This window comes from Saimiri boliviensis, chromosome 18 (assembly GCF_048565385.1).
Source record: "Saimiri boliviensis isolate mSaiBol1 chromosome 18, mSaiBol1.pri, whole genome shotgun sequence".
NCBI lineage: Eukaryota > Metazoa > Chordata > Mammalia > Primates > Cebidae > Saimiri > Saimiri boliviensis.
The window spans coordinates 46,948,190-46,970,919 of record NC_133466.1 but is presented as its reverse complement, the minus strand read 5'-3'; the positions used below and the strand labels follow the sequence as shown (position 1 = coordinate 46,970,919).

Below are 22,730 nucleotides of genomic sequence, written 5' to 3'. Positions count from 1 at the left end.
GGTCTGCCTAAGCCCTACTTTGTAACTCTATAAACTGCTTTGTAGAGGATGTTTCCAAACTGGCATCATTCCAGCTAATAAGACAAATTTGCTACAGGGCAGAGGGAAATGTGTCATCGCTAAAGAGGTGTGAACACTGACTGGTGGGGTGATGTCAGTAAAGCCTCCCTACACACCTGTGGAAACAACTGACAGACAGTCTGCCCTTGTGTGCTCTCCTGATTTATAAAACACATGCTTTGAATTTGCTGAGGCTTCCGCTCATCTTCTCTGAGGCACCCTGACTCAAGGCTTCAGTTGCCCTCTGCTTACTTCTATGTGGGCATAGAGCTTCCCCCAGCTGAGACGGCATGGCAGGAAACCAACAAATTAATGCACTTGAAGGTCACCGTGGCGATGTCAGAAAGTCAGACTGCAGTGAACAGCTTGGTGGGTCTGATTCTCAGGCAGCGATGCTTCTAAGGTGACGACTGTGGAAGATAAAGAGGAAGAATAGAGAAAGAAAGGGAGAAAGAGAAGAAAAGAGGCAGGGAGAAAAAGATGCCAAAAAATAGTTGCTAAACACTGTGCGATTTATTTTCACAGTTGTAGTTTATTTGATCCTCACAGACAGCCTGGTAAGGTATGTTTTTGTTTTGTTTTGTTTTGTTTTGTTTTGTTTTGTTTTGGGGGTTTTTTGTTTGTTTGTTTGTTTGTTGAGATGGCGTCTTGCTCTGTTACCCTGGCTGGAGTGCAATGGCGTGATCTCGGCTCACTGCAATCTCCTCCTCCCGGGTTCAAGTGATTCTACTGTCTCAGCCTCCCAAGTAGCTGGGATTACAGGCACCCACCATAGTGCCTGGCTAATTTTTATATTTTAGTAGAGATGGGGTTTCACTGAGTTGCCCAGGCTGGTCTCGAACTCCTGAGCTCAGGAAATCCACCCACATCAGCCTCCCAAAGTACTAGGATTATAAGCATGAGCCAGGGCACCCAGCCCAAGGTAAGTATTTTTTATATTTTAATTTGTATAGGCTCAGAAGCATGAAACAGGTCTCCTGAACTAAAAAAATGAAAACTAGTAAATTTGTTCAGCAAGTTGGGAATCACTCATTGTTGCTTTCTTTTGAATTTAATGTTCTTTCAACTATACAACAAAGCCTTCATCATTGCTTTGGTGAATTAGCCAGAACGTTTGAGTCATTCTGGGTTCTGTCACTGTCGTGAGGACTCAGCTACCATTGAGTCCTCTGTGCGTTTTTATTTGCACAACTTGTCCTAAACCTGTACGTTTAAGTTAAATCAACACAGCCAGAAACCCAAACCAAATACCTGAGAGCAAATGTTTGTAAACCTGGGACCCACCAGCTTAACAGAGACAGTCTCCTCTGTCCTATCCCCTAAAATCCTCCCATTTTATTACAATTATTTTTTCTTTCTGGTCTAGATTTCTCAACCTGATTTGGCTCAGCTCATATTCTTGGACATGTGAGCTGATTTTTACTGGCTTTAACTCAATACTAATTAGGGATTTGCCTCCTGGGCCACCCTTTGATCCTCCTGGACTTACTTCAGGTCCCTGAATGCTTCACGACCCTACATGAAAGCAAAATTCTCATACTTGTCTACCTGGCTGGCACTCAGATGCTCCAACATTGAAACTGTCTAGTGCAGGGGAGAGTTCAGAGAGGACAAGGGGAGAAGAACCCAATTACAGAACAGCCTTTGGGTACTCCAGCACTGGCTCTCATAAGCAAGTTGTACTTACCCTCTAGCAGGAATGTTATATTGAGAATTTGAAGGAAAGCTTGTCTAGCAAGAACTACCTGCTCTAGTCATCCTTAATGGTCTATATTGGGCAAGCGGTCATTCCACCAAATTTAGGTATGTAGGGCAAATTCCTTTCTCTTCAACTCAATAAGTCATTCTATCATGGGGGTACTACAAAAGGTTTTGTACAAACCTACATTAGCATATAGTAATCACTCCCCAACGGTAAGTTTCTGTGATGAGTCATTCCAATAAATGTACCTGTACTTGTGGATTTTTTTCCCCATAGTATCCAGAATTTTGCTGCCATTACCCATGCACTGTGAATTCTTGGAGAGGTTTATGTTTTCATAATCACCTGCAGCCATGACTTCCAAACATCACCGAATCTTTCTCTGCTCCATGCTTGCTGTTATTTCTTATTATTCACATCTTGGCACTGATGGAACATAGCTCCAACCCCTTTCTATTATATTTACAGAGAAACAAATTACTTAAAGTCTTTACTGCAGTTCTAAGCAAATAAAAGGAGCTTATAGTCAGCACCAGATGCACCATAAGACTGGACATAAAAATTTCTCATGGAAAATGTCTGCACATGGCTTGTCCACCTCTTTCAAAAAATCTGTCTTTTTTTAAATTATACTTTAAGTTCTGGAGTATATGTGTAGATCTTGCAGGATTGTTGCATAGGTACACACATGCCATGGTGGTTTGCTGCCACCAACCCCCATCACCTACATCAGGCATTTCTCCCAATGCTATTCCTTCCCAACCTCCCCACCCCTGCTATCCCTCCTCTCGCTCCCACCCCCCAACAGACCCCAGTGTGTGATGTTCCCCTTCGTGTGTCCATGTGTTCTCATCATTCAACTCCCACCTATGAGTGAGAACATGTGGTGTTTGATTTTCTGTTCTTGGGTCAGTTTCCTAAGAATGATGGTTTCCAGCTTTATCTATGTCCCTGCAAAGACATGAACTCATCCTTTTCTGTGTCTGCATAGTATTCCATGGCATATATGTGTCACATTTTCTTTGTCCAGTCTATCATTGATGGACATTTGGGTTGGTTCCAAGTCTTTGTTATTGTGAACAGTGCTGTAAACATACGTGTGCATGTGTTTTTATAACAGAATGATTATAATCCTTTGGGTATATGCCTAGTAATGGGATTGCTGGGCCAAATGGTATTTCTAGTTCAAGATCCTTGAGGAATCACCACACTGTCTTCCACAATGGTTGAACTCATTTACACTCCCACCAACAGTGTAAAAGTATTCCTATTTCTCCACATCCTCTCCAGCATCTGTTGTCTCCTGATTTTTCAGTGATAGCCATTCTAACTGGCGTGAAATGTTATCTCAATGTGGCATTTCTCTAATGACCAGTGATGATGAGCCTTTTTTTTCATGTTTGTTGGCTGCATAAATGTCTTCTCACACCAAAGCGCCTGCGGTTTGGGTGAAGCAGCCTGAAGCAAGTCAACGTGCCACTGCCTGGGGCCCAGCTCAGAGGCTACCAGGGATGCCCCAGTCTGGTTCCCTGGAGTTCATAGCATCCTGTTACCTGGATCTGCACATGGGGGTGCCTTTCTGCATCTCGCCATCAGGTCAGTGCTCCTCCAAGCTCCCTCCTGCTGGCCTGGAGACAGCGGCCTGAAGCACACCCCTACTGCACTCCAGCAGAGCCCTCCAGACCAGAAGCCCCACAGCGGTTAGCCCTGGCTTGGACACTGGGCCTGGAGAACCAGAGCGGGAGCTGGCCGCCCAGCTCCAATCCTGTGGCTCCAGAGTGCCCCGTCGCCAATAGCCATGTGGGTGCAGACGGGTGGCAAAAGTGCCTCGGGCAGGGTCTGGGCTGGATGAGCTGCTTGTGCTCACAATATTGAGGCCATTTGCAACAAGCTCTGACAGCCCGAGCTCCAAGCTGCAGCTGCAGCCACCTGCACCAGCACCGCCCAGACTGTCTTGGGGCGTTTCTTCAGAGGAAGCTGTCAGCATCCTCAAGTTGCAGGGGCTCTAGACCCAGCACTGCTTCAAGAGGCTTTTTCTCAGGGGCGGCCTTCTCTTCTCAATGGCCTGAAACCTCCATCAATTCCCACAAAATTTACGGGGAACACAAGGACTGGCGTGCATAGGTTGCACACGTAGGTCACTGAGCCACGTGCAGTGATGGCACCTGAGGCGCGCACGCTGCACACTGTGGCTCGCCTGCAGAGGCTGGGACACGCACACGCCACACACGCACGCTGCACGCTGTGGTTCACCAGTGGAGGCTGGGACACGCGCACGCTGCACGTTGTGGCTCACCTGCAGAGTCTGGGACACGCGCACGCTGCACGTTGTGGCTCGCCTGTGGAGGCTGGGACACGTGCACGCTGCACGTTGTGGCTCGCCTGTGGAGGCTGGGACACGCGCACGCTGCACGTTCTGGTTCGCCTGTGGGGCCTGGGACACGCGCACGCCGCACGTTGTGGCTCGCCTGTGGAGGCTGGGACACGCGCACGCCGCACGCTGCGGCTCGCCCGCCGAGGCTGGGACACGCGCACGCCGCACGCTGCGGCTCGCCCGCCGAGGCTGGGACACGCGCACGCCGCGCGCTGGGGCTCGCCCGCGGAGGCTGGGACACGCGCACGCCGCACGCTGGGGCTCGCCCGCGGAGGCTGGGACACGCGCACGCCGCACGCTGGGGCTCGCCCGCGGAGGCTGGGACACGCGCACGCTGCACGCTGCGGCTCGCCTGTAGAAGCGTGGCCTCGAGCACGCCGCAGGCGCATAACGGCTTGGCTTGCCTGTCGCGGTGGCTTGGCTTTGCTGTTCCTGGCTTAGCGTGGTGTTCCTCGCTTGGCTCCGTGTTCCTAGCTTTGACTGACGTTTCCTCCCTCGAATTCCTTGGCTGGGCCTGACCTTTTATCTGCTGAGCTTGGCATTCCCCTGGCCGGGCTGGGTGTTTCCTTGGGTTGGAGTGGGCTCTCCCTGGGTGGGCCTGGGCTCTCCCTGGGTGGGCTGGGCTGGGCTGGGCTCCCCTCCTGGGGTGGGCAGGTTCGGGCTGGGATTGACCTTTCTCTTCCACCAGGTTGGAAACCCGGAGTTTCCTGCTAGTCGGTCAAGCTGGTTCGTAGAGGCGATCTGCCCGCTACTACTGGCCTCCCCTGGCTGTTAAAAGCAGATGGTGGCTGAGGTTTGTTCAAAGCCGGCTGCCTCCGCTATGAAGAAGCCCTTTGGTCTCAGGAGCAGGATGGGCAAATGGTGCTGCCACTGCTTCTCCTGCTGCAGGGGGAGCGGCAAGAGCAACGTGGGTACTTGGGCAGACTATGACGACAGTGCCTTCGAGGAGCCAAGGTACCAGGTCCGGCGAGAAGACCTGGACCAGCTCCACAGAGCCGCCTGGTGGGGTAAAGTCCCCAGAGCCGATCTCATCGTCATGCTCAGGAGCACTGACGTGAACGAGACGGACACGGAACAAAGGTAACTGGGCCTCGCTGAGAGGAGGCGGGACGGTGGGGATGTGCCCTACTGGTGTGGGGGCGCTGGCGGGGTGCCCGGCTTTATCGTCTCTGCAGGCCCCGCACCGTCCTGGCTGTGGGAACCTCAGAGGGGTCAGGGCACAGGCCTCTTTATGAGCGGCAACGTGAAAACAAAACTTTAACTGATTTCCAATCAAATTATAATTTCCCTCGTAGAACACTAATAGACTGTCTTAAAGTGATGTACCTCGCAAAACTAAATCGTTGCAGTAGATTATTTTCAATGTACACATTTTAAAACAATGTCATATACATTATAGAAAGGTATATATTGAGAACTAAGTTCCATAGTATATCAACTTCTGGCTAAATATTCTTCAAATAAAATTCAATATGTGTTTCATATCAATGTATCCTATGTAAATATGTTATTTACTGAGAAACCTTAGAAGGAAAATAAATGGGAAGATGGTTTGTGTCTTTGAATAGGAAGACTCATTTCTCTCAAGATATGAGCTCTTTCTGCGGGTGTTGAACAATGAGAACACATGGACACGGGGAGGGGAGCACTACACACTGGGGTCCGTTGGGGGGAAATGGGGGCGGGACGGGGGTTGGGAAGCTGGGGAGAGATAGCATGGGGAGAAATGACAGATACAGGTGAGCGGAAGGAAGGCAGCAAACCACACTGCCATGTGTGTACCTATGCAACAGTCTTGCATGTTCTTCACATGTATCCCAAAACGTAAAATGCAATTAAAAAATCTAAAAAAAAAGATATGAGCTCTTTCTGTATTTATCACTTGGACCTAAACCAAATGAAAATAGCAAAGTTTTAGCATTTTTAAATTAGGCATGCTGTCTGTTACTGTGATAAATTAATTTTTTTGTAGCAGAATAGAAAAAGATTTGCTTTCCAGATGTCAAAATTTGCATGTGCTATTTCCACAAATTGTTTGCTAACAGCTGAAAAGACATAAATGAGCAGAATAGAATAGGAAATCCAGAAATAGTCAAATGTATGTAAGAATTTAGTCCTTGATAAAGGTGATGTTTTATATTAGTAAAAAACTTAATTATTCCTAAGTGAAATGCAGGCTGTTTGGAGAAACCTAGCTAGATTTTTATGTGACAAAAATAAATTCCTGCAGTATAGAGTAAAAAACTTTAAATACACAAAAGGTGAAAAGTACCAGAAAAAAAAACCACAAATGCCTATTTATATATGCATATTAAATATTTAGGTGAAGTCTTTGTCGCCCAGGCTGGAGTATAGTGGTGTGATCTCGGCTCACTGCAACCTCTGTCTCCCAGGTTTAAGCAATTCTCTGCCTCAGCCTCTCGAGTAGCTGGGATTACAGGTGCCCATCACCATGCCTGGCTATTTGTTTTTGTATTTTTAGTAGAGATGGGTTTCATCATCTTGGCCAGGCTGGTCTTGAACTCTTGAACTTGTGATCCACCTGCCTTGGCCTCCCAAAGTGCTGAGATTACAGTTGTGAGCCACTGTGCCTGGCCTATATATGCAGATGTATTTTTATGTTCACAATGACCTTCCTAAGAATCTCCCAAAGCAAATATTCTGAAAGTTGGCTTGGCAAAATAAAAAACATCCGTATATAAGAAAAACATTAACAGAGGTCCAACATCTTTACAAAACATGTATTTTCATTTTACAGAGAATTCTTTCAAGTCAACCAAAAGACAACTAAATAAACTCAATTTAAAATTGGGCAAAGTAATTTCTTTGTATGTCTACCAGTGATCTACGCACTTAGGAAAACATAGTGTTCTGGTAAGAGAAGGAATTTAAGCTAGAGGAGGAATGAAATACTGTTTTCTGTTTCACAGAAATTAGAAAATACTGTTTAGAAATTAAAAATATTTTCTAATTTCTAACAGAATTAGAAAATACTGTTTTCTAATTCTAATTTAAGTTAGAAGAGGAATGACAAGCCAGGTGCAGTGATTCATGCCTGTAATCTCAGCACTTTGGGAGGTCAAGGAAGGTGGATCATGATTTCAGAATTTGAGACCAGCCAGGCCAGCATGGTGAAAGCCTGTCTCTACTAAAAATACAAAACTTTGCTGGACCTGGGCCTGGTGGCGAGTACTTGTAATCTCAGATACTTGGGAGACTGAGGCAGGAGAACTGCATCAACCTGGGAGGCATAGGTTGCAGTGAGCCAAGATTGTGCCACTGCACTCTGGTCTGGGGACACAGCGAGAATCCCTCTCAAAAAAAAAAAAAAAAAAAAAAAAAAAAAAAAAAAGGGGAATGGAATATGCTTTTCTATCCACAAAGTGTGTGAGGATGAAGAACAGTGGTATTTACACAGTTGCTTAAAGTTTACGTTGCTGTGACTTTTCAAATAGATACTTTGGTGGTAAGAACTCTATTTTTAAAATGTATATGCCTTTTACTCATCAATTTCATTATTCTGAAATAGCTTTAATAAATATATACATTTTTTTTTGTATTGCTTATAATAGCAATGTATTGAGAAGAACTCATATGAAGATTTTATGAACAAATTTCAGTGCATCCATGGCATGGAATAATATGTAACCATTGAGGGCATCAATAGATAGAGATATGTTGACATGCAAAGATGTAATTTGGTATATAAAGTGAGGAAAAAATCTGTTTTACATATACACCAACAATCTGCTTTTGTGTTAGCTGAAAAGATGTAGAAAATATGATCAAATTTATTTCTGGGGATTTGTGAGTGAAGTTTTTCCCTTTCTCTTATCTGTGATTTCTGCAATGAACATCTCAAAAGTTTTAGTTAAGTTTCAGTAGTCATGAAATAATCCTTGGGAAGAGAAGAAATATGCTACTTGCATAGATACAAATAGTTTCTCACATTCTATTATTTGTTTTTATTTCTGTGGATGGGTATCTTCTGTAAACTTTTACCCTATCCAGAAGTAGAGGGAATCTGTTTACCTGTTCCAGTAGATTTTATTGTACATTCATTTTATTATATATTTATCTTCTCCTTATATATAATGTGTAAAAACTGTGGATTAATGGTTTTACTTTAGTTATATATGAAAATTAAAATAGCAAATATAACTGATTATTACTATTACAAATGTATTCCTCTACAGGAGTTTTTTTTAAATATTGAACTCACCAGCTGTATCCTTTCAATCTATTTATTCATCAAACATAAGCCAGACACCTATTTTGTGGCAGGCATATTCTACTGTCTCGCACCTATTACATCGCAGGCATGTTCTACTCCCTCTCAGTGTCCTTCATCTTTGAAAACTTCATGTTTACATGTTGGGGCTGGGCAAACTGAGATATTTAAAATTGGGGTATTAGAACTTAATTGAAGCTTTTCCTCTCTCCTTTCAAACAAAAGCATTTCTGAAGGTAGAAATAGTAAAAAGATAACCTTTAATTGTCCTTTAAAATTTATAACAATCTTGGATAAAGACTGTTTTAGTACTTTTAAGAACTAAAATGGGATACATAAACAGCAGCCACAAAAAAAGAATGAGAGCATGTCCTTTACAGGGACATGGATGATGTTGGAGGCCATTATCCTTAGCAAACTAACACAGGAACAGAAAACACCAGATACCACATGTTCTCACTTACAGGTGAGAGCTAAATGATGAGAACACACAGACACCTACAGGGGAGCAGCACACACTGGGCCTATCAGACGGTGGGGGTTGGGAGGAGGGAAAGCAGCAGGAAATAGAAGGAACAGGTAGTCGGCTTCATATCTGGGTGATGAAACAATCTGTACAACCCCCCTTGGCACACATTTACCTATGTAACAAAACTGCGCATCCTGCACAGGTATCACTGGATGTAAACGTTCAAGAAACTCCACAAATAGTTTTCCAAATCCTTTTTTAAAAAAGAAAATTGCTAATAGTCTTAAATCCTAATATTAATGATTAGAAATACCTGATTTACATACATTCTGTAATTCTGAGTATTGAAAAAAATGAGACATACTTAGTCATTTAAATCTCAAGTTTTCTTTGGCTTAAAGTTTTTTGAAAACCAAAGTAAGAATTAGTTTATTTTAGAAATTTGTTTTTGTTTTCACCTCAGCCTTCTTATTTCATCTAAATGCCAGTCATTGGACTAGAACTGTGCCAGACCTCTTATATTATAACGTGGCCTAGCTAATGTAAGGCACCAGGCATTGTAAGATGCCTCATTATTTTACATCCCAATAAGAGAATTATTTAAATGCTGCTAATTAGTTATAGTAAATCATGAATTACAAGTGACATTCCAGTGTAAGAAATGTTCAACCGTGGAATCATCTTAGAATCACTAAAATAGAATGTTACCTGTAATCCTTAAAAAATACCTCAAAGTGTAGGTATAATTGTATTATCTCACTCAATTCACATGTCTCCAGTAGTAGTAGTAAAAATTATAATATCTAGCAATTGAGCTGTTGTGTTAGGAACTATTCTCTGTCTTTTGTGTAGAGTCTCATTAAGTATTACAGTGGTTTTCTCTGAGAAAGTTACTATTTTCATTCCCATTTTATTGTTGAGGAAATTGAGATACAAAAAGGCTAAGCAACATCTAGGAAGTGACAGAGCGGAAAGAGGATTCCAGCCCAAGTTGAATGGAATCCAAGGGCTATGCTCTTTCTGTTCAAATAGGCTGCTCTTTCACTCATACAGTGAGTAAGGAGGGGTAATAAATAGTATACTTTCTTCAAAGGAAAATGCAATGTTTGTTTTGAAGGCAGAGTAATAGCAGACTGTTCAGTGTTTGCAATGACATGAATTGCTGAGGTGGCTGTAGATAGTGCACTACAATTTCCTAAAAAGTCTTCTCACTCCCATAGAACTGCCCTCCATTTGGCCTCTGCCAATGGGAATTCAGAAATAGTAAAACTCTTGCTGTACAGAAGATGTGAACTTCATGCCTTTGACAGCAAAAAGAGGACAGCTCTAATAAAGGTATGCAGTAGCCGACTGTATCGGCACGAGATGGATTTGATTTCAATATGTAGAATAAAGATGAGTTTTCTCATTTAAATATAGCTAGTTGGTGAAACCTGTGGAATATTTCTTTTGAGTTCCTAGGATTTATGGTTTGTTTTTGGTCTAATACTGACAGGCCGTACAGTGCCAAGAAGATGAATGTGTGTTAACGTTGCTAGAACATGGCACTGACCCAGACCTTCCGGATGTGTATGGCAATACCGCGCTACACTATGCGGTCTACAATGAAGACAAATTACTGGCCAAAGCACTGCTTTTATATGGTGCTGATATTGAAGCAAAAAACAAGGTATAGATCTATCCATTTTATTTTCAAAATACTGAAATGCGATTGTTTTAACACCGACCTCCTGTGTAAGGGTTAGTTTTCTGTATTTGGAAGCTCAAGCATATCTGAATGAAAATATTTTGAAATGACTTAATTGTCTAAGATTTTATTTTAAATATTGTTAAATTTAAAGAAGAATTAGAGGGTACAGCTTTTTTAAAAATGTACTTGTGGTAAATTTCTTTTTTTGAAAACACTGACATTGTAAAAGGTAATACTTATTGCTTTTTCCAATTTTTCTTTCCCAGGTTTTTTGTTTGTTTGTTTGTTTGTTTATTTTTCCTAATGACTGTAAAATAGTAAAATTTGCCCTGGAAATAAGTTTTACATTAAAACTCCAAGAAAACAAAAACATGTTTCAGTGAATAGAAATCCTGCTGCTTTGGCAAATTTCTAAGAAAAGTAATCGATATGAAGTGATGTATCTTGAGTGGCAAGGCTTAGGGTAGCTCTGATTGCTCATGAGGGAGAAATGGAAAGGGGAGAAAAGAGCAATCAGAAATATCAAGGCTAGTTTGGAAATTAGGTAATGGAGGGGAAAGACCATGAAACGGTTTTGTGTGTGTGTGTGTGTGTGTGTGTGTGTGTGTGTGTGGTGGTATTCATTCGTTTCTTTTGTATGGTGAGACAGAGTTCTCTTCAGTTTTATAGAACGAGTTTTCAGTTTGGGAGAGGGAGTTAGTTATAAATTGCCTGGAGATCAATGTTAGGAGGCCTCTGAGGAACCAGATTGGCAGTGAATAGGTGGTAATGTAGTGGGAAACCCTTGAGCAGAGGGAGTAACAGGTACTTAACTGACTCATGATCCTCTTCTGGTAGAAATAGCCAACTAGAGTCTCAATTCTGCTTTCTAATCTAGAATGTCTTGATGGGAAGGTGGGAGATAAGGAGCTTATAAATAACAAGATCAAGTTGGATTTTGAGTTTACTAGACCCTGTTCTTCTCTTACCTGGGAAAATTATGTGGTGTTTTCAGCAAATGAATCTCTCTCCTACTCTTTTCTCTTTTTGGCCAAATCCTCAAATGATAAAGGGAATTGGTCATGTGGCTAAGAGAGGACACCGAAGTAATTATCTATTGCACTAGTTTTCAGCTAGAATTGTGCATCTCAGTAACCTGAGGAAAAATTTTAAATAATCTACAAGTCTAGGCTCTCCCCTGAAGATTTTCATAAAGTAAGTCTAATAAATCCTGGACATGTATGTTTCAAAAGGTTTCCTTGAAGCCAGGCATGGTGGTGAATGGCTGTAGTCTCAGCTGCTGGGGAGGCTGAGGGGGAAAATTGCTTGAGCTCAGGAGTTTGAGTCTAGCCTGGGCAACATAATGAGACCTTTCTCTAAACAATGATGACAAATTCCTCAAAATCTGGATACACTCCTGCTGAGGAATCACTGAATAAATAAGTGTAATATATAAATTCTTACATCTCAGAAACTTAAGATCTCTAGAATAGTTGCAGTTGGAGTTGGATATGTGCTAATTCCTTTATATCTTTCATTTCCCATAATACTAGTTTGACTTTTTTGGGGGGTGGGAGACAAGGTCTCTGCCAGGCTGGAGTGCAGTAGTGTGATCACAGCTCCCTGCAGCCTTGACCTCCCCAAGCTCAGGTGGTCCTTCAACCTCAGTTTTAGTATTTTTTTTTTTTTTTTCTGAAGTAGAGATGAGTTTTTTGCCATGTTGCCCAGGCCAGTCTTGAACTCCTGGGCTCAAGTGATTCACCTGCTTCAGGCTTTCAAAATGCTAGGATTACAGGTGTGTGCCACCATTGCTGGCCTAATCTGACTTTTATCTCTGTGGTTGGGATGTTAAAATGAATATTATTGGCAGTATCAATCAGCTTACGGAATAATACCTTCTCCTAACATCAGTTATTCACTGCCATTCAGAAGGTCTTTAGAAATTTGCAGTGAGTAGTCTTCAATAAGTAGAGGATGGTCCTCTCAGGATTTTGTGTCTCTTTGTTACCATTCAAGTGCTTAGCTCAGTAAGTTGTTAGTAAGATCAGAGTTTTCTCAGTTAGAATTGTAGCAAGTTCTAAACTTCTTTGATCAATTGAAGCTTTATTATAGACTATCCAGTATCTCTCTAAATGGTATTGGGAAAACTGGCTAGCAGTGTGCAGAAAGCAGAAACTGGACCCCTTCCTGACACCTTACACTAAAATTAATTCCAGATGGATTAACAATCTAAACATAAGTCTTAACACCATAAACACCCTAGAAGAAAACCTAGGCAAAACCATTCAGGACATAGGCGTAGGCAAGGACTTCATGGCTGAAACACCAAAAGCAATGGCAACAAAAGCCAAAATAGACAAATGGAATCTAATTAAACTCCAGAGCTTCTGTACAGCAAAGGAAACAATCATTAGAGTGAACTGGCAACCAACAGAATGGGAAAAACATTTGGCAATCTGCCCATCTGACAAAAGACTAATATCCAGAATGTGCAAAGAAATAAAACAGATTTATAAGAAAACAAACAAACCCAATCAAAAGTGGTCAAAGGATATGAACAGACACTTTACAAAAGAAGACATATATGAACCCACCAAACGTATTAAAAAATGCTCATCAGCACTGGTCATTAGAGAAATGCAAATCAAAACCACATTGAGATACCATCTCACACCAGTTAGAATGGTGATCTTTAAAAAACCTGGAGACAACAGATGCTGGATAGGATGTAGAGAAATAGGAACATTTTTGCACTGTTGGTGGGATTGCAAATTAGTTCAATCATTGTGGAAAACAGTGTGGCAATTTCTCAAGGACCTAGAAATAGAAATTCCATTTGACCCAGCAATCTCATTACTGGGTATATACCCAAAGAATTATAAATTGCTCTATTATAAAGACAAATGCACACATATGATCATTGTGGCACTGTTTACAATAGCAAAGACCTGGAACCAACCCAAATGTCCATCAATTATAGACTGGATAAACAAAATGTGGCACATATACACCGTGGAATACTATGCAGCCATAAAAAATGATGAGTTCATGTCCTTCGTAGGGACATGGATGACTCTGGAAACCATCATTTTAGCAAACAGACACAAGAACAGGAAACCAAACACCACATATTATCACTCAAAGGTGGGTGTTGAACAATGAGAACACATGGACACAGGGAGGGGAGCATCAGAGACTGTGGTCGGTTGAGGGGGTCTAGGAGAGGGACAGCAGGGGCATGGGGAGGGTAGGGAGGGATAATGAGGGGAGAAATACAAGATAGAGGAGATAGGGGGATGAAGGCAGCAAACCACCTTGCCATGTTTGTAACTATGCAACAATCCTGCATGATTTGCACATGCACCCCAGAACCTAAAGTACAATAAATAATAAAAAATAAAACGTTTGTAGAGCATTTGCTTAATCAGGATGGCAGTTTTAAACACTGAAAACCATGGAGTTATTGAGACTACATATAGGGATTCTGTAAATTTGGTTTCACTAGTTCTGTGAACTGATTATTTATTTAGTTACCAATCTGGAAAACTTAAATACAAATTGATTTTAAATGAATACATGTTGGAAAAATTGTTGAAATGGGCAGTATGAGACTTAGTAGCAATATTTATTGCACATTGGAGCTTGATCTTTTGGTAAAACATGAAACTAAAGAAATATTTTACAAATTCTTGCTTTATACCCAACAATTTGTCTTAGAGTTTGAGAATATAGAGCTAAAAGATACAGCTCTTTGTTTAGATGGAAAAAATATTATCATCCAATAATACCACGCCAAACGCTGGCATAGAAGCAAAGATTCCTGGAACCAGTAAGTGTTTAAACTGAGTTTTTGAGATGATCAGAGTTAATGTGTTGAGGCAGAAGAGAGGTGTCTCCAAGGGAAAGAGCAGTGTGTGAGAAAGCACCGAAGAGTAAGAAGGAAGTGACTATAATTTGTTTACTTTCTATGAGTGTAAGTTTATAGGATCTTATATAGTTTCCAGTTCAGTTGAGAAGTACATAATTTTTTGAATCAAATATCATTTTTGCTTTTATTGTTTTACAGTGTGGCCTCACGCCACTTTCACTTGCTGTATATGGACAAAAAGAGAAAATGATGAAATTTTTAATCAAGAAAAAAGCTAATGTAAATGCAATTGATAAATTTGGAAGGTATAGTTATTTTTTTTAATCTCTGTGTTGTAGAATGATAGCAGTCACTCAAGTCATAAACATTTATAAGATTAACTTACTGCAACATAGTGATCAGGATCAACAAATCAGTTAAGTAGAAAAACAATTAGACTGGGCAACATAAAGAACAGTTTTAGTGGGATTCCTCTTACTACACTGACTGATGTTATTATGTGACATTTTTGGTTATATGATTTATGTTAGCTAAATGGATTTCATATTTGTCTCATGAAGTGTGAACTTTAACTTTTAGTTTACTTATGACTTAGTATTGAACTTAACTCTTTCTAGTAGTTTTTAATCTCTATGTCTTATATGCTTTTCCACTAATACACTTTATTAAACATAAATAGGAGTTGATAAACATTTTGTCTTTTGAATAACTCTGTGATGAGTTGCTTTCTTTGAAGAATATTAATGTTAGCTTATGCCTCCAAGACAATTAATTGCTATTCCCACATACTGTAAGTTCATCAGCTTTTGTTTTAATTCCAGTGTATTTTGATGTTTTGATTATTTATTTATTTGTTTGTTTGTTTGTTTGTTTATTTTTGAGACAGAGTCTCGCTCTGTCACCAGGCACCAGGCTGGAGTGCAGTGGTACCATCTCTGCTCACTGCAAACTCCACCTCCCAGGTTCAAGCAATTTTCCTGCCTCGGCCTCCTGAGTAGCTGAGATTATAAGCACGCTTCACCGTGCCCAGCTAATTGTTGTATTTCTTAGTAGAGACTGGGTTTCACCGTGTTGGTCAGGATGGTCTCAATTTCTTTACCTTGTGATCCGCCTGCCTCGGCCTCCCAGAGTGCTGGGATTACAGGTGTGAGCCACTGTGTCTGGCCTTATTTTTAATTGGTATGGAGAGAGGAAGTAGAGGTAGTTTTAAGTGGGTACACTGTTCCTTTAATGAAGGCAAGGTGTAGGTGGGTGATAAGAGAAAAGAGCTAGGCTTCGGATTCACACAAGACTGGGTTTAATTCCTAGCTTTCTTACTTGATAGGTGTGTGACCTTGGCAATGTTATTTACCACCAAATGTGTTGTCATATATGAAAAGGAGGAGAATATCTCCTTCAAAATTGCCTGTGCATAAGTAAGAAAGATGTGTGTGTGCGGCATTTAATTCAGTGCCCAGCACATGCTTATTGGCATCATTAACTGAAACTATTATGACTACTGTTTTCACCATTCTTATTAATATTACTGCTTTCAGCATGCAGATAGCTCTTATGTGACCCCACAGCTGATTTTCTGTTACTGTATATCAGTCTCAGGAAGCGGGAAGGAAATCTTTACTGAAATCTTTGTTCACTTCAGATAAGTGGCCCTAGCATAGTTTCTTGCCCATCAAAGGCCTTTAAATTAGCAGCTTCTACTATTTAACACCCACTGAGATAAGAGGTTTTCTTTTTGTCCCTTCCTTTTAACTTTGGTGGTATTTTACAGAGATTAACACTTGAGCACCCAAGATGCTTATGTCTTTTAGTGCATGCAAATGTTTAATTCTGCATTGACAGGCAAGATACTAAATGGGTAAAGTATGCCAGATTAGCTTACAACTTTATTACAGTTAGGGAAAAATTACCTCTCTGTCATTTTAGGACTGTGCTTATACTTGCCGTATGTTGTGGATCAGCAAGTATGGTTGGCCTTCTACTTGATCAAGATATTGATGCATTTTGTCAAGATAAATCTGGAAAAACTGCCAGGGATTATGCTGTGTCTAGTCAACATAATATGTAAGTGTTTACATGAAAAGTCTAGTTAACACTAAATTAAGGCTTAAAATAATTACAACAACTGTATCTTATATATCAAGTGAGATGTAGTAGTTTGGTTTGGGTAGTTTTAAAGTGGCAATGAGTTAGTCCCCTGCATCAGCTAGAAATCAAGCAAAAGGTAGACCGGTTAGAAGTACCAGTGTGTGCAGGATTCTTTATCTCAGGACTTGTAAGACCTTTATGTTTACAGATTCCAACATTGTTCATTTCATCCAAGTATAACACCTATGAATGAGATAAAAAATAGTGTCACATCTTTCTTTTTTCTTTTTTTTTTTTTAATTAGTTATTTGGGTCTTGAAATGTCCAGTTTATCAGAAAGTCATTTACTGTCTTCTGAAGACTATCTCTTCCATACTCTTTGAATTTTTCAAGAACCAAAGGATTTACTAAATCCAAGGAAGACAATCCCTTTTATCAAATCAGAAGGACTAGAAACAAAGGGCACTCCAATCATTCTGTTGTTTCTGTTGATTCTGTTGCATTTTTGCCCCTGAAACTGGTCCTGCTGCCTGGTAATGGTTGATCTTTGACACCAAGATGCCCTTACTGATTCAGATCCCTCAGGTCTTCATGGTGATTCATACAAAGATGTTGAAGTTACAGCGTTTTTTAAATTCACATACCTATGCTTATATGCTCAGCCATTATTCCCAAAGCACCAGCACCATTCTCTGGCAATGTGACTTTATCCACACACAAAATGAGCTAATTGACCATCTCCCCCATATTCAGCCTAGACTTAGCTGAGACCTTCATGGTAAGAGATCCTTTCAGGCCTTTGTTGGTCTTTTCTGTAGCAGATATTCATTGGGCTTGTTCTAAATGGTCAGAGAGGTTGAAATAATGTGGCAGGAAGAGATGAGTGTTTCCTTCTTCTTTGCTACCAGTTCTGTACCCTCATGCACCTTTATATCCTGTATAATACCTGAGGCAGTAGAAAATCCCATATTTACCTTCCCAGAAGCGGCGGACTCCCAGTTGTGATTGGCCCCTTGACTGAGCTGTTTTAAATAATAATGAAAATTGCCCAAGCTACTTGCAACTCTACCTCAATATTTAAAAATATTTTCAAATTCTACCTCACAGGAAGCTATTGAAGAGAATTCTCAGAATCTCAAGTAGGTTAGTTGGACTTAACAGAGCCATACCTTGTCCATGTCTCATCACTGAATGTAGGGAATCCATGAGCCCTGCACACTGGGTGCCAGAACATAGGGATCCATAAGCCCCACATGTTGGGTGCCAGAATGTAGGGCTCCATGAGCCCCACATTGGGCACCAGAATGTAGGGAGCCACCCCTACATCACCTGTGGGTACCCTGAGTTTGGTGGCAACAAAGGAATGAGAAAAAGAAAGATGAAGAGAGATGATGGGACCAGAGGGCCATCACTTATTACTTTGGAGGTGACAGTGAAGGCCCTGAGCTCTGACCATCCACTCTATTTATTGGTTACAATCACTTTGATCTACAGGGTAGGGGTGGAGTAATGGTGGGGAGAGGATGATGGTGGAGTGAACCAGTGAGCCAGAACTGAATCAGTGAACGGGAAGTGGTGTGTCATTCTAAGGATTGATAACAGTGGCAGTTTGGGGGTTTCACAAAAGAAGAACGTGTGGTTATCTTTAGCTTGTTATCTAAGTACAGCTGATGGAACACAGACCTTACAAGGAGCCCACAAGTCTGGCTACATCATAGTTCTACGAAGAGTTTTTATAGCCTTGAGCACAATGTTTATGGTAACAGAGCCAAGGTCACCCTGAACTGGAGCATGAGGCATGAAGAGGCCTTCCTCCTCAGAGGCCTCCTGCGGCCTTCTGCAGTGTATTATTCCCTGCTTATATGTTACTCATAACCAATTTATGTAGGTACTCTGTAAGTTCTTTCTAATCACGTGTAAAAGTAGAACTTTCTGTTTGCTTCAGCAGTACCCATTCTCAAATTGAAACAATAAAGAGAAAAATAGCATGGCTTCCTGCATAAGGAGGCCACACAGATTTTTGAAGCATTCCATATTTTGCACAGTCAGTGGAAGGTCATTTGACTGTTTGCTGACTAGCTATAATGCAACAGAGTGATTCAAAGCAAAATGGGTGTCACCAAAATATTGAAGTTGTTATTTGTACTGCAAAAATAGTCATGTAAGGTGGTCTATGAGATAACACTGGAACTGAATAATGTGTGTGGTGTTGTGTGCAAAATATGTTGTTAGTATGTATCTTGCAACTTCTTCATGGAACCTAAAAATAAATGAAAGTAGGGTTTTGGTCTCTCATGTCAGCTGGAGATGAACATGGATATAAAGCATCATCCTGACAAACATCTGCTGTTTGAGAGTTTGAGTCTATAGGGAAGGATCATTGGTCCCAGCCAGGTCTTAACATCCATTGGTTTTTCTGTCCTTAGTGTGATTGATAGACTCCATAATAGTGGACAATCATGTCATCTACTTTAAGGAGTTATTTATCAATAAATTTAGTTACAAACTGTGAAATAGTTGAGATGCCCTGAACTATGAGCCACAAAGAGTAGGACAACTAATAAGCAAAATTAGGACTTAATAACATTTCCTGAAAACAGCAACCTTTTCATATTGGAACATATGCACAAAATACAGATTGGGTTTTATTTGAAATTCCAACATGATTTCAGTCATAAAATTTAGGAACAGATTATTCCATTGCTTTAATATTTCTGTGAGCTTTTAAAAAATGTTATCTTGTTAAATCTTTATAACAATCTAGTGAAATAAGACAGCAAAGTTCTTATTTTGTAGAAGATGACATTGAGCCCAAGAGGAGCAACTTGTCCAAGAACAAATAGCTGTTCATTATGCAGCTAGGACTTAGGCAGAGTTGGTACACATTATGTCAGACTAATGCGAGTTAACTTACTGGGTCATAGTGCCCTTGATTTCTGACTATTTCACTTTACTCTTTTTCTTGTTTATGATAAGTTTGTAGAATGTACACATAGGTGGATGGAATAATATTGTTAAGTTCTGATATTCTGATATTGTTTGAATTACTCTAAGCATTTCACATTTGGTAAGTATTTTTTATCTCAGTATTAAAAGTCTTTTTATTTATTACATTTTTATACACAGAATTTGCCAATTACTTTCAGACTACAAAGAAAAACAGAAGTCAAAAAAGTTTTCTGAAAACAGCAATCCAGGTAAGACTTCTGATAGTGAGTTACTTTAGGCCAGTTGTCACCAGGCTTTTTGGCACCAGGGACCGGTTTTGTGGAAGACAGTAATTCCATGGACTAGGGAAAGGTTGAGGTAGTTTCAGGATTATTCAATCACATTACATTTATTTTGCTACTTTATACTATTAATACATTGTAATATATAATGAAATAATTAGCAACTTACCGTAATGTAGAATCAGTGGGAGCTCTGAGCTTCTTTTCCTACAAATAGATGGTCTGATCTTGGGACAAAGGGCGACAGTGACAGATCATATGACATTAGATTCTTGTAAGCAGCACATGATCTAGATTCCTCATGTGGGCAGTTCACAACAAGGTTCATGCTTCAGTGAGGATCTAATGCTGTCCCTGATCTAACAGGAGGCAGAGCTCAGGCAGTAAGATGAGCCAGGGGTGTGGCTGTAAATACAAATGACACTTCCTTGGTTTGCCTCCTGCTCACTTCCTCCTGTGTAGTGAGGTTCTTAATAGGCCATGGACTGGTGCCAATCTGTGAGGCACTGGTCAGGAAACCTATGCTTGTACCAGCAAGGTCTCACTATTGCTGACTTCACTCCTCCTAATTTGAAATGAAAAGAGATATATTTACTTTGTTGGAACAAGATGTGTTCTTCTATCTGTGGGTTAATTGTCATGATAACAGTAATTTTGTTAGAACAAGATGCTCGGCTACCATTCATCAAAAGATTGTCATAATAAATATACAAATTGCCCAACTCTAGGCTCAGCAGATGATAATAAAAGTAGAAAATGTTTCACAATAACAAAACTGCTAGTATGCTGGATGTGGACACCTAATACATTGTACAATCCAGATTGTATAAGGACACCTTTAATTTAGCCATCTATTTATCAGAGAGCTTTTGATAACAAGGAGACAAAGATGAAATTGATGTAATTTTGATCTTTAAGGTGCTCATAACACAATTGTCTCTATTTCATTTCTGTGCTTTTTCAACAGAATTGACAAAAAAAACCATTTTTATTTATGTTTTAACTTGTCCGCTTAACAAATAACTATGAAATGTTTTTTAGATACATTTTTTTCTAATGCTACAGAACACAAATAAAAATACAAACAGAGAGGAGCTCATTATTATGATTATCATTTTTTATTATTTTGCTACTTTAATCAGGGCTTGCTGTGTGCTGGATGCCCACTGGAAATTTATAATTACGATTATTTATTATATTGATTATGTGCCAGACATAACTGATGAGGAATGAAAGCTTTTTGAATAAAGGTAGGTAGGATTGAAGGTAAGCATGCAGACTGAGTAGAATGTTTCAAGGTAAAGAAGCAGAAGAATGATGATTGGCAGAAGGAAGATGTAACAAGATTGTGTGTCTGCCGGAAGGAACTTCTAACACGATTCCCTCTGGGAGGAAGAGCAGCAAGTGCAGAAGACAAGATGCTTGAGTGAGCTTTGCAGGGTTTGTGAGCAGTTCACTTTTGCTAGTACCAAAAGTGTGAGATATGAGAGGTTGGGAGTGAGGTGAATACTCAGCTAAGGCAAGTTTATAATAGACTTTTTAATACTATAGAAACGAGTAGGTATTCAGCCTTGGTCATCATGGTGGAACCCCATCTCTACTAAAAATACAAAAATTAGCCGAGTGTGGTAGCCAGCATGTGTAATCCCAGCTAATTGGGAGACTGAGGCACAAGAATCACTTGAACCTGGGAGCTAGAGGTTGCAGTGAGCTGTTGTGCCACTGCACACCAGCCTAGGCAAAAGGGTAAGACTTTATCTCCATAAATAAAGGAATGAATGAATGAATGAATGAATGAATGAATGAAATGAATAGCTCTTATCTGGTGGGCCATGGGCATTTTACCAGTAGAATGCTTTGGACTGCACATACTAGATGAGCAGTGGCTAAAACAGTAGGAATCAGAGTTGTTTGGGTTGTTCAGTGATATCCCAGGATCCCACTTGTCCCTCTTTCAGCTGTGTTGTTGGCAGTGTTTTATTATGTCTCCTTTCATAGTTGGCTAATCTGCAGCAGCTCCAAACATCTTGTTCTCACAACACAACATCGCAAGGGCTGCTTTTCTTCACAGTGTCTTTTAAATGGGTAGAAAACTTAGAAGCATGCAAGGGGCTTCCTGTAACATTTCATTGGATGGGTCAAACCACATGCACATCCCAAAACCAGGCACTGGGAAAGCAGATACATGATTAGCTTAGAATACTCATTTCTCTTTCTGAAGCTGAGGAGGGGAATTGGGATAATAAACATCCCAATAGACTTGTGTTTCTTAGGCAAGAAAGAATAAGGAAAGGCTATTGGTAGGGAGCCAGCAGTGTTTGCTGCAGAGGCTCATTGGAGAAATTTGAGTAAGGGAGTCACAAGATTAAATTTGAGTATTAAGGCATTCTGGTTATGGTGTAAAAGTGGTTAGCAAACTTTTCTTGTAAAGGATGAGGTGGGAAATATTTTAGACTATGTGGTCTCTGTTGTGTCTAGTTAACCCTGCTGTTGTAGTGTGAAAACCACCACGGATAACATGTAAGCAAATAGGCATGACTGAGATCCAAGAAAACTTTATTTACAAAGCCATAAGGCAGACTGGATTTGGCCTGTGGCCTGTAGTTTGCTGACCCCTCATAAAGGATTGATGGAAGGTAACCATGTAAAGAAACCAGGAGACAAAGGAAGCTTTTGCAGTAGTAGTCAGCTATAGTTTCCTTGTCACACATCCTTGAACTAGTGTCAATGTAGTGAGAGGTTTTCACCCATGCATGGTGAAAAAAAAGAAACTTAGGAATCTTAGTTTCTCATTTAAAAATGTTGGCCTTTTTTGTGGTATTATGTCTTTTTCATTTGTTTTGCTTAAGTTTTTTTTATGTAAGAAATAACATTAATAGTTGGCCATTTTTATTTAAATAAAAGCCATTTTCTAAATGTTTATGTCCCAAATGGCAGTGGGACTATAAAGCAGAGACAGAAGAGAGGTATAGTTAATATGATTTAGTGATAATCGAATAAGAAAAGTTTGGGGGATAGAGAGAAAGCTCAGATGATGCACTG

General features: G+C 40.4%; 1 protein-coding gene, 1 long non-coding RNA gene and 1 other non-coding gene across 4 annotated transcripts in view; all 3 read left to right on the top strand.

The window, feature by feature from the left end:
* LOC141581980 (uncharacterized) overlaps positions 1 to 22,730 on the top strand; it is a 1,111,619-nt gene that overhangs the window by 673,042 nt on the left and 415,847 nt on the right. The gene's annotated exons all lie outside the window — the stretch shown is intronic.
* On the top strand, positions 4,850 to 21,006 carry LOC141581971 (uncharacterized). The gene is made up of 7 exons (XM_074389190.1): positions 4,850 to 5,216; positions 10,057 to 10,171; positions 10,332 to 10,505; positions 14,572 to 14,678; positions 16,297 to 16,434; positions 19,585 to 19,655; positions 20,987 to 21,006. Exons 1-7 carry the CDS (start codon positions 4,918 to 4,920, stop codon positions 21,004 to 21,006), a joined length of 924 nt encoding a protein of 307 aa, XP_074245291.1. The 5' UTR covers positions 4,850 to 4,917.
* On the top strand, positions 18,393 to 18,498 carry LOC141582093 (U6 spliceosomal RNA). Its single transcript, XR_012514924.1, has one exon. It is a non-coding gene; the product is annotated as a U6 spliceosomal RNA (small nuclear RNA).